Source organism: Charadrius vociferus, unplaced genomic scaffold (genome assembly GCF_000708025.1).
Source record: "Charadrius vociferus isolate BGI_N301 unplaced genomic scaffold, ASM70802v2 scaffold1125, whole genome shotgun sequence".
Lineage (NCBI taxonomy): Eukaryota > Metazoa > Chordata > Aves > Charadriiformes > Charadriidae > Charadrius > Charadrius vociferus.
Window position 1 is genome coordinate 105523 of NW_009648274.1, and position 12486 is coordinate 118008.

At 52.5% G+C, this 12486-nt stretch overlaps 1 protein-coding gene across 1 annotated transcript in view; it reads right to left on the reverse strand.

The window, feature by feature from the left end:
• Positions 1-8380: 8380 nt before the first annotated feature.
• Positions 8381-12486, reverse strand: part of TIMM44 (translocase of inner mitochondrial membrane 44 homolog (yeast)) — a 21529-nt gene continuing 17423 nt past the window's right edge. Inside the window, exon 12 of the mRNA XM_009884517.1 lies at positions 8381-8971. Coding sequence (XP_009882819.1) covers positions 8852-8971 — 120 coding nt within the window. The 3' untranslated portion in view covers positions 8381-8851. The remainder of the gene's footprint in view (positions 8972-12486) is intronic.

Consider the following 12486-nt stretch of genomic DNA (forward strand, 5'->3'; position numbering starts at 1 on the left):
TTTTTCGCCTTCTCTTCTCCAGGCTGAACCCCCCCAACTCTCCCAGCCTGTCCTCCCAGCAGAGGGGCTCCAGCCCTCCCAGCATCTCCGTGCCTTCCTCTGGCCCCACTCCAACAGGTCCATGTCTCTCCTATGTTGGGACCCCCTGAGCTGGAGGCAGTACTCCAGGTGGGGTCTCCCCAGAGCAGAGCGCAGCAGAAGGGCAGAATCCCCCCCTCACCCTGCTGGCCACGCTTCTTCTGATGCAGCCCAGGATGAGGTTGGCCTTCTGGGCTGCAATCGCACATTGTGGGCTCCTGGGGAGCTTCTGGTCAATCAGCACCCCCAGGTCCTTCTCCTCAGGGCTGCTCTCCAGCCATTCCCCACCCAGCCTGGATTTGTGCTTGGGATCACCCCCAACCCAGATGCAGGACCTTGCGGGATGTGATCTCACTCCACCATCTCCTTCTCACAGAGCATCATGTGGGACCACCATCAGCCCCACCTTGTCCTCCTGCCCAACATGGTCTGTGGCAGAGGAAAGCATCTCACTTTACTTTGGATATGGTTTAACTGGAGCAGCACCCACGGCCTGAGCAGCCCAGACCATCAGGGACCGAGGATGATGTGGGGACATCACCCGTGCCAAGGGGAACCCATGTCAAGGGGAACATTTTAGGGAAGGACAGAAAATGCAGCATCTAACCAAACTAATGCCATCTCCTGAAATTCCCTTTTGCCTTGAAATCATTCAGTGTTTTCATGGGAATATCCGAATGAGAACATTTGTCAAGAAAATACCGACACGTTTCCCGTATTGGGTCAAATCAATCCACGTAACGAAGTGGGGAGTGTTTCTAAAAAAGATGGAAATTTTCCGCTGCAAACACCCGTAACGAATGTCACCGCTTCCACCAAAGTTCTGTAGGAAAAGCTCATTGCAAACAAACAGCTGTAGTGGCACATTTCTATTTGTTTGTTTCCTTATGATTTCTAAACAGAGCCTCTGCCCATAAAAATTATTTAATTTCCAGAAAATAATGAGCCATCTTCGGAGAATTTTGGAAAATCCTGGGTGGGGGCAGAAATAAAATCAATCCGATCCTGTGCCCGGTGCGTGCAGTCCTGCGCCCCCCCACCGCGGGATGCTGCCAGCCCCAGTGATGGACCGGCACCGACTCACCCCACGTCCCTGCTCGGGGATGGGGCGCAGGAGGTTGTTGGATCCCTGCTTGGGGGGGGGAGGTTGCGTGACCAGGACCCCCCCACCTGGAGATGGGGCTCTTTGCTGGTGGGGGGGGGGGAAGCTCAGCCGAGGTCTCAAACAGCCCCGTGGAGTTCTTCCACGCTCGGTCTGCTGCAGACTCGTTCCTCGTTACTCCTGCCCAGGCACTGCAGAATTAACTCAGGTTAAACGCGAGAGCCTGTTTGTACCCGATGAGTAATTGGGCAGCGCTTCGTCACCCCGGGTAATTGCTGTCCCCCTAATTACCGTCCCCGTGACCTCGGCGCTGCCTCCTGCCCTGCAGCACTCAGCCTCCCCGGGGTGGTTAAACACTGCAACCGTTAATTGTCTCAGCCCCAAACCCCTCTCCACTTTGGCAGGGTTCAGGCCCTAATTACGGCAAATTATCCTCCATTCATTATTCATGAAATGCAAATTCCCACGAGCAAACAGTCCCTAGGGTTTCGGATGGAGCACTACGGTGTCTCCTAATGCCGGCTCAAGACGGTTATTGTCCCCAACCACCGGTGTCCCCAAGCCACTGGTGCCAGTCTGCACTGTCCCGGGGCCACACACCAGGGCACTGATGGAAGGGAGGTCTTCTCCCCACAGCAGATCTCGGCAGTTGGACGGGGCTGTGGGGAGCCCCCCTGTGCCAACAGCGCTGCCGGCTCCATGGCACGGCACGGGACGCTGCTCCATGCCCGCAGCAGTCCACCCCATCCCCTCAGGCTGGCACCCACAGGTCCTTCTGTCCCTCTTCCGCTTCTCAGTGTGGGTTTTGTCATCTTCTTCTTGGAGAACGGACGGAGAGCAGCCCTGAGGAGGAGGAGGACCCGGGGGTGCTGATTGATGAGAAGCTCGTGGCGAGAACACGTCTGCCAACATCTTACAGCGCAGATCACGTCCAGGTAATTGGGAAGAGGCTCAGCGGAGCAGAACCGAGCCCCCAGGTACGGGAGGCTGAGCCCGCCAGGCTGTAATTCCCACTGCCCTCATCTGACACCCTGTTAATAGAGAGACACGCATTAAACCACCCCCTGCGCTGAGCCAAGCAGCGGCAGCTCCGAAGGGCCACCAGGAACCGGACCAGGCTCGGGGCTGGCGTGTGACAAGGATGGCGACATCCCCAAACACCAGAGAGTTGGGTTAATTCCCCCTCGTTCAACCAAATATCCTTGTGGGCTGGATGAGGCGAGGTCTCGCGTACTTCTGGTGACACACCGCCCCCGCTGCCAGCGGCTGTGTCCCACTGCCAGACACCATCTCCTGCCAGCTGCTTCTCGGTGAGGAAGAGGAGAAAAAGTTGTCCTTTGCAAAGCCAAAAGCTCCAAGCGAACGACAGGCTGAGCTCACTGCGCTGCGGGGACGAGCCTGTCCCTCACCACCAGGCACCCGTGGGTCAGGACAGACCCGGGTGCAAACCCATCCCTGCTTGAGGGACGGGGAACGCTAGCCAAAATTGCGTCTGCATCTGCCTCGTCGCTGCAGGGCTAGTGTCCCGCAGTGGTGGAGCGCTGTGCTACGGCTCAGCATGGCGCTCCGGCGGCGGTCGGGCTCTGCAGCGCAGCAGCGAGAGCCGTAGGTGGAGGGCACGTGGTTAAAGGCCACTCCAATGCTTCTTGGTGACCAGTGTCACACTGCCCCGGATCAGCCAACACCACAAAAACCACCTCCACCATCCCATCACCATGAGCTGCAATGGCTCCAGGGAGCCGAGGACACCTACAAGCACTGTCCCACATCAGAGATGTCCATCTCAGGAAGCCCTGCAAAGACCTCGGGCCATGGAGATGCTGGGAGGGCTGGAGCACCTCTGCTGGGAGGACAGGCTGGGAGAGTTGGGGGGGTTCAGCCTGGAGAAGAGAAGGCGAAAAAGGGGAGACCTCAGAGCCCCTTCCAGTGCCTAAAGGGGCTCCAGGAGAGCTGGGGAGGGACTTTTTACAAGGGCATGGAGTGACAGGAGGAGGGGGAACAGTTTAAACTGGAAGAGGGGAGATTTAGATGAGATCTGAGGAAGAACTTCTTGGCTGTGCGGGTGGTGATCCCCTGGGGCAGGTTGCCCCGAGAAGCTGTGGCTGCCCCATCCCTGGAGGTGTTCAAGGCCAGGTTGGACGGGGCTTGGAGCAACCTGGGCTGGGGGGAGGTGTCCCTGCCCAGGGCAGGGGGTGGCACTGCATGATCTTCAAGGTCCCTTCCAACCCAAACCAGTCTGTGCTTCTATGATTCTGACTGGGGCCACTTGGGGATGTGCCACCTTTTGTGACAAGGACCCGCTCCCCCTGGCCTTTCCAGCACGATGGCCGGGATGATGTGTGTTCAGGGTGCTCTCCCCAAAGGAGGAGGGTTGAAGAGCACCCAATTGCCACCAGGACCCAGCGCCAGGGCTGTCTCCCGTGCTGGCACAAGGGGTTCACCACTAAATATTCCTGCCAGGACTCCGGCACTGCCGCTGCCCCATCACCGCAGAGAGCTGAACCCATCTGCAGAAGCAGCGGGTGGGGACGCGCCATCTCAGCCAGCGACCGATAGACCTCCCCCTCGAAAAGCCCTCGCCAAGCAAACTGCACGTCTTCATACTGACGGAGTACAGCGGGTGACCAGCTACACAACACGCAGTATTTAATATTTAAGGCAGAGTTAAACCAGGCTTCACAAACACGCACGCGGTACTTGGCAAAAGATAATACTGGAAATGATTAAATATGTTTGCAGAGGACAGCCAAAAAAACCAGCAATTATCTAAACCTCTGCACAAGTTGCAGTGCAACAAGACCTGTGGAACGAACTCGAGCGCTGGAGGAAGGACAAGAAAAATTGGGGCTGAGGGAAGAGTCTTGTTGAAAGGAAGAGAGGTAATGACAGCTTCTCTGCAGTAGGTAATCCAGGAAAAGACTTAAATCTCCTTTTTTCAATATATAGAATCAATGTGGTGGTAAAATTATTAAAGTGGTATTGACTTAGGAGATTTACTGTGTTGTCACAGTGATCCCAAATCTCTTTATCAAGTAAAAAAAAGTTTTCAAAACACCTCTGTGCGAAAGAATAAGGGAAATATTAAGAGCCAAACACCGAACCTGTGGTTAAGGAAGGCCTCTTCCCACGTGCGGGGACAGACCGCGGTGGGGTCGGGAGCACGCGCCTGGGTCTCACCATGACCCTCGTGCTCCTGTCTAACGGACAGAGGGACCTTTGGTGCTCCAAAGCGAGAAGAGGGATGCCCTAACGGCTGTACCGGGTACCAGCCCTCCTCCCCAGCCACCCGCAGCCTCGTTTCTCGCCCTTCGGCAGGAAGGTGTGATGCTTTCCAGGTCTTTCCGCTCTTTTAGCGCTCAGATTTCTGCAGTGACAATCCCTCCCTGCCTGGCTCAGACCCTGCACCCCTCAACGCCACGCACAGCCCACGTGTGACCGCTGGATGGTGACACTTAAACGTACGTATTTTTGGGTTTGCATCGGTTCTTAGAGAAGACAGGGAGGGGAGAGAGGGGAGGGTTACTGTAGTACCAGCAACATCATTCAACAGATGAGGCTTGCGAGGCATTGGGCACATAGAGTGTGCCGGAGAGATCCCGTGGCCCCGGGATTAACCAATTCCAGGTCCCACATCCATCCTTTGACACCTCCAGAACAGCACCAGACTGCTCCAAGCAGGAGGCTGGACTAGCGCTTTCAGAGGTCCTGCTCCACCACCTAACTTGGCTCCATCTCAACCCCAGCCCCATCCCAGAGAGCCCCACGCAAGACCTTCATCCCCATGAAACTCTGCCCTCTGCACTTTGGCCAGGGCAGTTTATATTATTATTATTACTATTATTATATTTAATCCCCAGTGGAACAGGCTGGAGAGGCTGAGCCCCGAAATGCAGCCCCTGGTTGCAGATCTCCCCGTCCCGGGTACTCTCCCCGTACCAATTTGACTCATTATCTTTATTTAGAGAGATTTATAAGCGCCACCAAGATCTCTCCACACACCGATGCCTTTACAGCAGTGCCATCGTGGCGGCTGCCAGCAAGCCCAGGTCTGCGCGGTGCTACCATAACTCAGCGCCGCAAAGCGTTTACAGCCCACTGTAAATCTGCTCGCTCATGAGAAGTATTTAAAAATAATTTAAAATCCTTTTCCTCCCATGTGCAGGCTGAGCACTGCCTTTCTATCCAAACTGTCTGCACTGCCCACTTGTAATTACTTTTAAAAAAAAAATAAAATCCCAAGATAATTAATTATCCCAAGAGCTAAAATATAATTAAGTTACACTTCCCACTGAGACGCAACAAGTGAAGTCCCTCCACTGTCCCTTTAGCGCAGAGCAGTTGGGGTTGGGGGACGAGGGATGTCCCAGGGCACGTGGGGAAGGTGTTCCTCCTCGGGCAGGATCTGGCCCTCAGACACAGCTTCCCACGCGCCGCAGAGGACACTTGTCACGACCCACAAGGCATGGGGAAGGAGGATTCAAAACCTAGCGAGCAACGAGGCTCCCACCTCCATCCCACCCCATCCCACCCCACCCCACCCCATTGCATCGCTTCGCATCCCACCCCACCCCATCGCTTCGCATCCCACCCCATCGCATCGCATCCCACCCCACCGCTTCGCATCCCACCCCACCGCTTCGCATCCCACCCCATTGCGGCTCTGCCACGCCAAGCAGCAGAAGTGAGACGCCCAGAGGCCTATCCAAGCCCCTGACAGCATCCAAAAGGGATGTGGAGCGCCCAGCTCCATCCGAGTCCGACCTCGGGCGAAGGTCTGAGAGAGGAAGAACCAGCAGTGAGAGCCTCCGCCTCTCCCACAACCACTACGGGTCTCTCACAGTTGAGCAGAGCTTAGAGATGGTTCATTTCAGCAGTTGTGATTTCTGCTGCTTCTTGAAGCTCTCTCTTGGGTCCAGGGGCTCTCTGCCCCAGCTCACCACCTTCCCCGTGGGGAGGAGGAACCTCCAGCTTCCCAGGCCCAATTTTGCTGAAAAACCAAGAGGTGGATTTAGCGCAGTCACCTCAAATCCCAAGGTGACCAACAAACCCACGCTGCGGATTGGGCCACCACGAACACCTGGCAGGTGCAGCAGTCACCAGTACGGCACTTGCGGTGGTTAACCCTCACTCCTCCTCCACACTTTCAACCTCATCTCGTTTCAGTGACTGCCTTTATGCCACTCCATCTCTGGAGAAAAGCTGCTCATGAGCAGTGAGACAGCAGCTGAAGGAAACGTCCCACGTACGTGCCAGAAGTCCCCCCAGGGAGCAGCCGGCACCACAACGTGCTCTGCGGGGAAGGATTTTATCAGCAGGATTACCAGAGCACCACCAGCTCTGCTCCTTGGGGACATTCGGGGCTGACTGTCAGCGCAAACCGTGACCCGGCGCTCACAGGGGAAGCCAACCAACGCGAGACATTGCTCCCCCTCCACGGCTGGGCTACTGCCCCTGTCCTGGGCACGCCAATTACTTTGACGCTTTTAATTCCAATTCCGATCTTTTTTTTTTTTTCCCCCTCAACATCAGTTAAAAAAAAAAGTGAAAAGCACACCGAGTAATTTGTACATGCTTCATCCCAAAAGGCTCGGACCACAGGTTGCCCGTACATACCCAGGCTGTTGTAGACTCCCGTCCGATCGGTGACGGCCTGTGTCCTACTGAGGGAGCAGGGCAGGAGACGACCAGTCTTAATTTTCGGAGGCCACTGACTCAATTTCTGCAAGGTCTTGGCGATGAGACTTTCTCCATCCCTGACGAGGTTCAAGAAGAATCTCAAAGACATTCAGTGTCACCACTGCATCTGCACTCAGTGGTTCGGCTGTTCAAATAAAGGATAAGTCTCTGCGCACACGACGCAGCCTGTGCGCGGAGACGTTAGATGGGATCTGGCCCAGAAAGAGCCTCACTGAGTGAGGCCCACATCAAACATCCATCCACCATTCCTGACGGCAAACAGATACAGCGATTCCCGATTTCATAGACGACTTGTGCATTTATTCTGTTCAGATCTTCAGTTTGTGTACTAACGCTTTAGATATTTGAGTAAAAATCAGAAATTATTTCACTGGCAAAAGCACCAGTAAGAGAAGTGTGTGATGAGGGGGGCAGCAGGGACCTCGTCCCACCCGCAGCCTGCCCCGAGAGACAGAAATCCCCAGCGTGGCAGCCAGACAGCAGGTCTGGGCTTCTTCTAAGGGGACAGGGCAGGCTCTGCTATTGAATTTGCCACACTCATCGCCTCGCACTCGAAGAAAGCTGCTGGAGTTAAATGTCTCACTCAAGGGCTGTGACATAATCCCATTTACCTTCAAAGGAACCGATCCGGACACTCACAAGAAAGGAAGAAGCGGCAATTATTCTCTTTAATCATAATGTCAAGGAAGCACCGTCCTGCATCACCCTGTTTTGTGCGCAGGTGGAACACAGCAGCAGATCAGTCCTTTGATTTCCTATCCCACAATCGATTTCCCCCCCCTCTCCCCGCAACCTCACTTCCCATTAAGAGGCAGCTGACGCATCGACCCACACCACAGCTCCCAGACTGAGCCTCCAGCAGAAGCCCAGAACCCCGAGGCCGTGTACGCGTGCCAGCAGCTCACCCTCTGACATCTTCCAGTTGCCACCCGGGACCCCCAGACCAGCTGTGCCCTCCCCGTGAAGTCCACCTGGTGAAGAAAGCCACGCTCGTGACGCACTTTACGCAGTAGGTGTGTGAACTGCACCCTCTTTTCTCATCTCACATAATACCTGAGCTACAAAGAGGCGATGTTCTATCTGTTATTGCGTTTTATTTTCTCATCTGTTGCCAGCCCGTCCGTCCCTACTCCCGACCACTGCTGTAGAACTGTCTGCTTCCTCGTAGCCACCTACAGCCTGTCTCCTCCACGCCATCGGATCAACCCAACGCAGAAATGCCGTTGCGTGCTCTTGAGCGGTACCAGCTGACACAACACCACAAACAATAATGTTCCCCCGGCAAAGCTGTGGATATATAAATATTATCACGGGCAGCAAACTCCACACTGCAACCAGCCTGGAGAATCTGCCCGATGATGCCAACATCGCCGTCCCCACTCCGCTTCACGCCAACAGAGAGTGACGTGCAAAGTCCCGATTGTATTTGGTCTGGTGAAGTGCAAGACACTGCAGCAACAGAAGGCTTATCGGTGCAACTCTGTACAAGAGATGCGTGTTAGCTAAGACCAACCAAGACATGCCTTAAAAGCACCTCCAAGTTCTTTTCAGGGATGCCTTTGAGGCCACCAGAGGATGACAGCAGATGGGAACCAGACCTGTCACATCTCCGATACCCACCTCCGTCCATCACTGGTAGCACTGGGAAAACTTACAGGACCCAAACCAGCCTCTTTCAGTCACAATCAAAAAAGAAGCCAACAGCAGCTGTTAGTGTCTTAGACCATTCACGTTGAAATCTACCGTACATCCTTACAGTGCCATACTACACAGCAAAGCGTAAGGCAGATGTGTCAGACTCGTCCAGTTCGCAACAGGGATTGGTATAATGAGGGCACACCGAACAGCCCCTTCTTCTGAAAAGGAACCAGTCTAGCCTCTTTCCCCCAGAGTCCGTCATACAGCAGACTGGCGCGAGTTCAGAGGCGGCGTTGCTTCAAGAGAGGTACGGGATGCCCTCGGGTGCAATTCTTCTCAGAGAACCTGCTCAGTGCTCGATGAGGAAATGTCCAATAACCTCCAGGCAGCGTAGGGGTTGAGTTCATCCTGGTCTCTGCAGAGCGCCCACACGTACAGCATCCGCAGCACCTTGTCCTGGAAGGAAAATCCTGTCGTTAGAGCGTGCGTGATGGTCACAGACCTCCTAGCTCAGCACCGATGGGGACGCGCCAGAGATGGCTCTTGTGATTTTCCTCTCTGGTTCTAAGCCCGAAGGCCCCAAATAAGGATAGTTTGATAATATTTGACCTTATTTTCAAATATAAATTTCTGATTTCAAATTGGTTCGGTTGCCAGGCTGCACTGCTCTCTGTAACCTTCAATCAAATTTAGGCTCTTTCCCGTGGCTATAACTCTGCTTCTCCCACGTCGGCCTGTGAGCTGCATCCCCTCCCTGCAGCTATATCCCTAGCTCTCACACTTCAATTTCCGCAGCCGAAATTATCCAGAAATTATCATCACCAGGTCTGAGGAGAGACAGAGAGCACAAACCCCCAGCATTTATCAATGAAAATCAGATCATACCAAGTCCAGCCACAGACACACACGAATTCCGCAATCAAATCTCTGCTGTGCAAACAGCGCTTTCACCATACAGAGTTACAGACTGAAAAAAGAAAACCCTAGAAGCTTTTCCATCCTTGACGCATGTAACGAGAACGCCAGCAGTCTCGTTCATAGTAAGTGAAAAAGGATGAGAGCCGTATCTCAGCGCATCCCGAGGCCATCACTCACTCTCTAATGAAAACAACTCCCTGAAGAGTCACTGCAGCTACCTGTGACAAAGTCTCTGCCTCTCCCAGGAGAGAGGCGACGCTGCCCGTCAGAGACTGGGCTGCCAGGAGCCCAAATCTGGCACAGCGTCACAGATCCATTCTGCAAATCAAAGGTTATTTTGATTTTTATCATTTAACCATTAACCACGGAGAGCATTTCGCTCAGATAAGGAAGTATCACTGAGGGATCAGATTGCGCATTGGCTCAGCTCCCGGATGTGTACTTAACTACTACATTTTTTGATCGAATGTGTGAATCTTTATAGGTTATAATTTAGATACACAAATGTGAGCGGGGAGACTTTCTGTACCAGACCAGTCATTAGAAAACTAATGCTTTAGAAATATCACATATCATAAAGTCATTTTTTTTCTTGCTCGGTGTTTCAGAAGATTAACTACCTTCAGCTCTGCTCAGGAGCGTTAAAAGCGATTGAAAACTTGAGTTGTGTACATGTTTGGGATATGGCAGAAGGAAGAGCAGAGGGGACAAGAGAGGAAAATCACCAACAGTTTCGCCTGCTCGAGACAGGCTGTACGTTGCCACAGCGATGCTAACAGGTCTTCCCTGAGTGTAAAACATTAAGTATAAGCTAAAGATGAAGTGGGTAACATAACTGACTTAACATTGCCAGCGGAACGTTAATTTGTATGATATTTGCGATTTTCGAAGTCCATTTCGTAAACTTGTGTATGAAAGGCAATTTAATCACACACTTCAGCATCAAAGCTCTGCTATCTCTGGAAAAGTTTATGTTCTTGAATGTAGGATTTCTAAAGGGATGAACAGCAGATAAGCTTAGAGTCGCTGGTGAGCTCGCAGCACGCAGTACTGAACAAGCAGCAAAGCTTTCTTCCTGGAAATGAGACGTGACGAAACATAAAAATTACGTGTTTCCAAAGCGGAGAGATTCCTGGGTTTCTGATCTGGTGCTTTCATTAATAGGGTACACCTTAATCCTCAGCGTGCGGCGCATGCTGCCGCATACATTCACGGAAAGTGGGACAGCAAAGGTGTGGACTCCCAAATGCAGATTTCTATCACGGCCACACGTGCCAGGCGAAAATCTGTCCTTTAATCCCACATCTGCTGTGACAAACAGCATCCCGTCCCACTGCCCTTCAGGACCCGATTTTAAAAAGATTCCCTTGACTTCGCAGCGTTGCTCGGTGGGTTGTCTAAGGCCTCATCTTCCCAGATGGATTTTGTGGTGCTCCGGGGGGATCCCCTAAGTTATCTGCCACACCGCCTGGTCCAACCCCGTCACGGGCTGCCCGGTCTCCCCGCATCTCCCTGGGGTGAGCCTGCGGCACAGCAGCGGGCACTTGAACAATTGCAACGAGGTAAAATACCGCAGCAATTACGAGCGTATGATTTCTATTTAGAGAGTTTACAATTTGAGGCTCCTTTTCCCTAGAAGGTCATTTGTTCAATACTCCGCAGGAGCAGCTCAGCAGTTAACACCAAATCATAGTTACCAGCCAGCCTGCATCTGACATTTGATTAAAGCTGAAGTTTTGTTTCCAACAGAGAATTTTAATGCATCTCCTTGATTTATTGCTGCTCCAGAGCAATCAGACAGCAAACGGACTTTGATATCCTGTTCAATAATTATCACATCAATATCTATCTTCTAGGAATGCAGTAATTTAATGCAAGAAATCACTATATCAGCTCTGCCTCCCCTGCAGTCCATGTGACAGGTTATAAATCAGCCCAGATGGGCCCCATCATTAAAATTAGTCCCTTTTTTTTTTTGTAAACTTACAGCCCGGACTAGAGAATGGTTGCAAAAAGCCGATATTTATTAAATGCATGTATTAATTTTAATGGAAGTCTGCATGGAACTGCCAGCTCCAGGCATCTCACAATGTCCCCCATTATATATCATTAAGCTACTTAAACTTTGCGCAGACACAAATACAAGCCAGAGCTGTCGGGATAGCGAGCCGCTGGAAAACAAAGGTATTCCAGAAAAGGCACAGGCTCCTGGAGCCTGCTGTGTCATTAACTCTGGTAACAAGCATGTTCCGCGGTTACGTCTGGCACGTTCCGTTTGGCATCACTCACAACGGCAGAGGCAGGCTGGAGTCGCAGCGTTAAAAGCTAAACCACAGCGAAGTACAATCCAGAGAGATGGCAGAGATTCGCTGCACAGCAGCCACGCCACAAATCGCCCTTTGTCGGAGGTTCCCGTTCCGCTGTACCATACACAGGATTTAATACACCTGGATATGGGAGAGTTTTGTGGAAGTAAAGGCTTGCAGCGCTGTAAGGTATTTTGTACTAGTGGAGTGACGCAGTAGCCAAAACCATAAACTCGCTGATTTTCCTCATCCCCTGCAAATGATTTAACTCCAGCTCCCACCGTGTTTCTCAAACATCTTTTGTGCTCTGTTCTTACAGTGAAAGGAAAAGGGAGAAAAAAAGAACAGGAGCAGGTGGAAGCTGTGCGATGGAGCTTTAATCTACAGCAGGATAGTTCAGTTCTGTCCCAGAGGGTGCCAAAGGAGCAGAACTCAGAGGCGATAACGACTGGCAGGGAGCGCGCTGGCCAGGCGCAGCAGCAACTAGAAGGGAAAGCACTGCTGGTGGTCATGGCTCCAGCTCCCCTCCTCACTGTGAATTTAAAACATCCCTTTCTCTGTGCCTTCTAGGCGTTTGCAGACTCTCCTCATATACGATAATTCTCAATTAATGGGTCGTAACACTTCTAGAGTCTGACGGGAATAAAAAGCCCACACCGAGCTGGAATATTATTCATACCGGTCAATGTGGGATGTGCGGACACCCACCGCTCTCGACGCACGCAGATGAATCCATAACAACCGAGA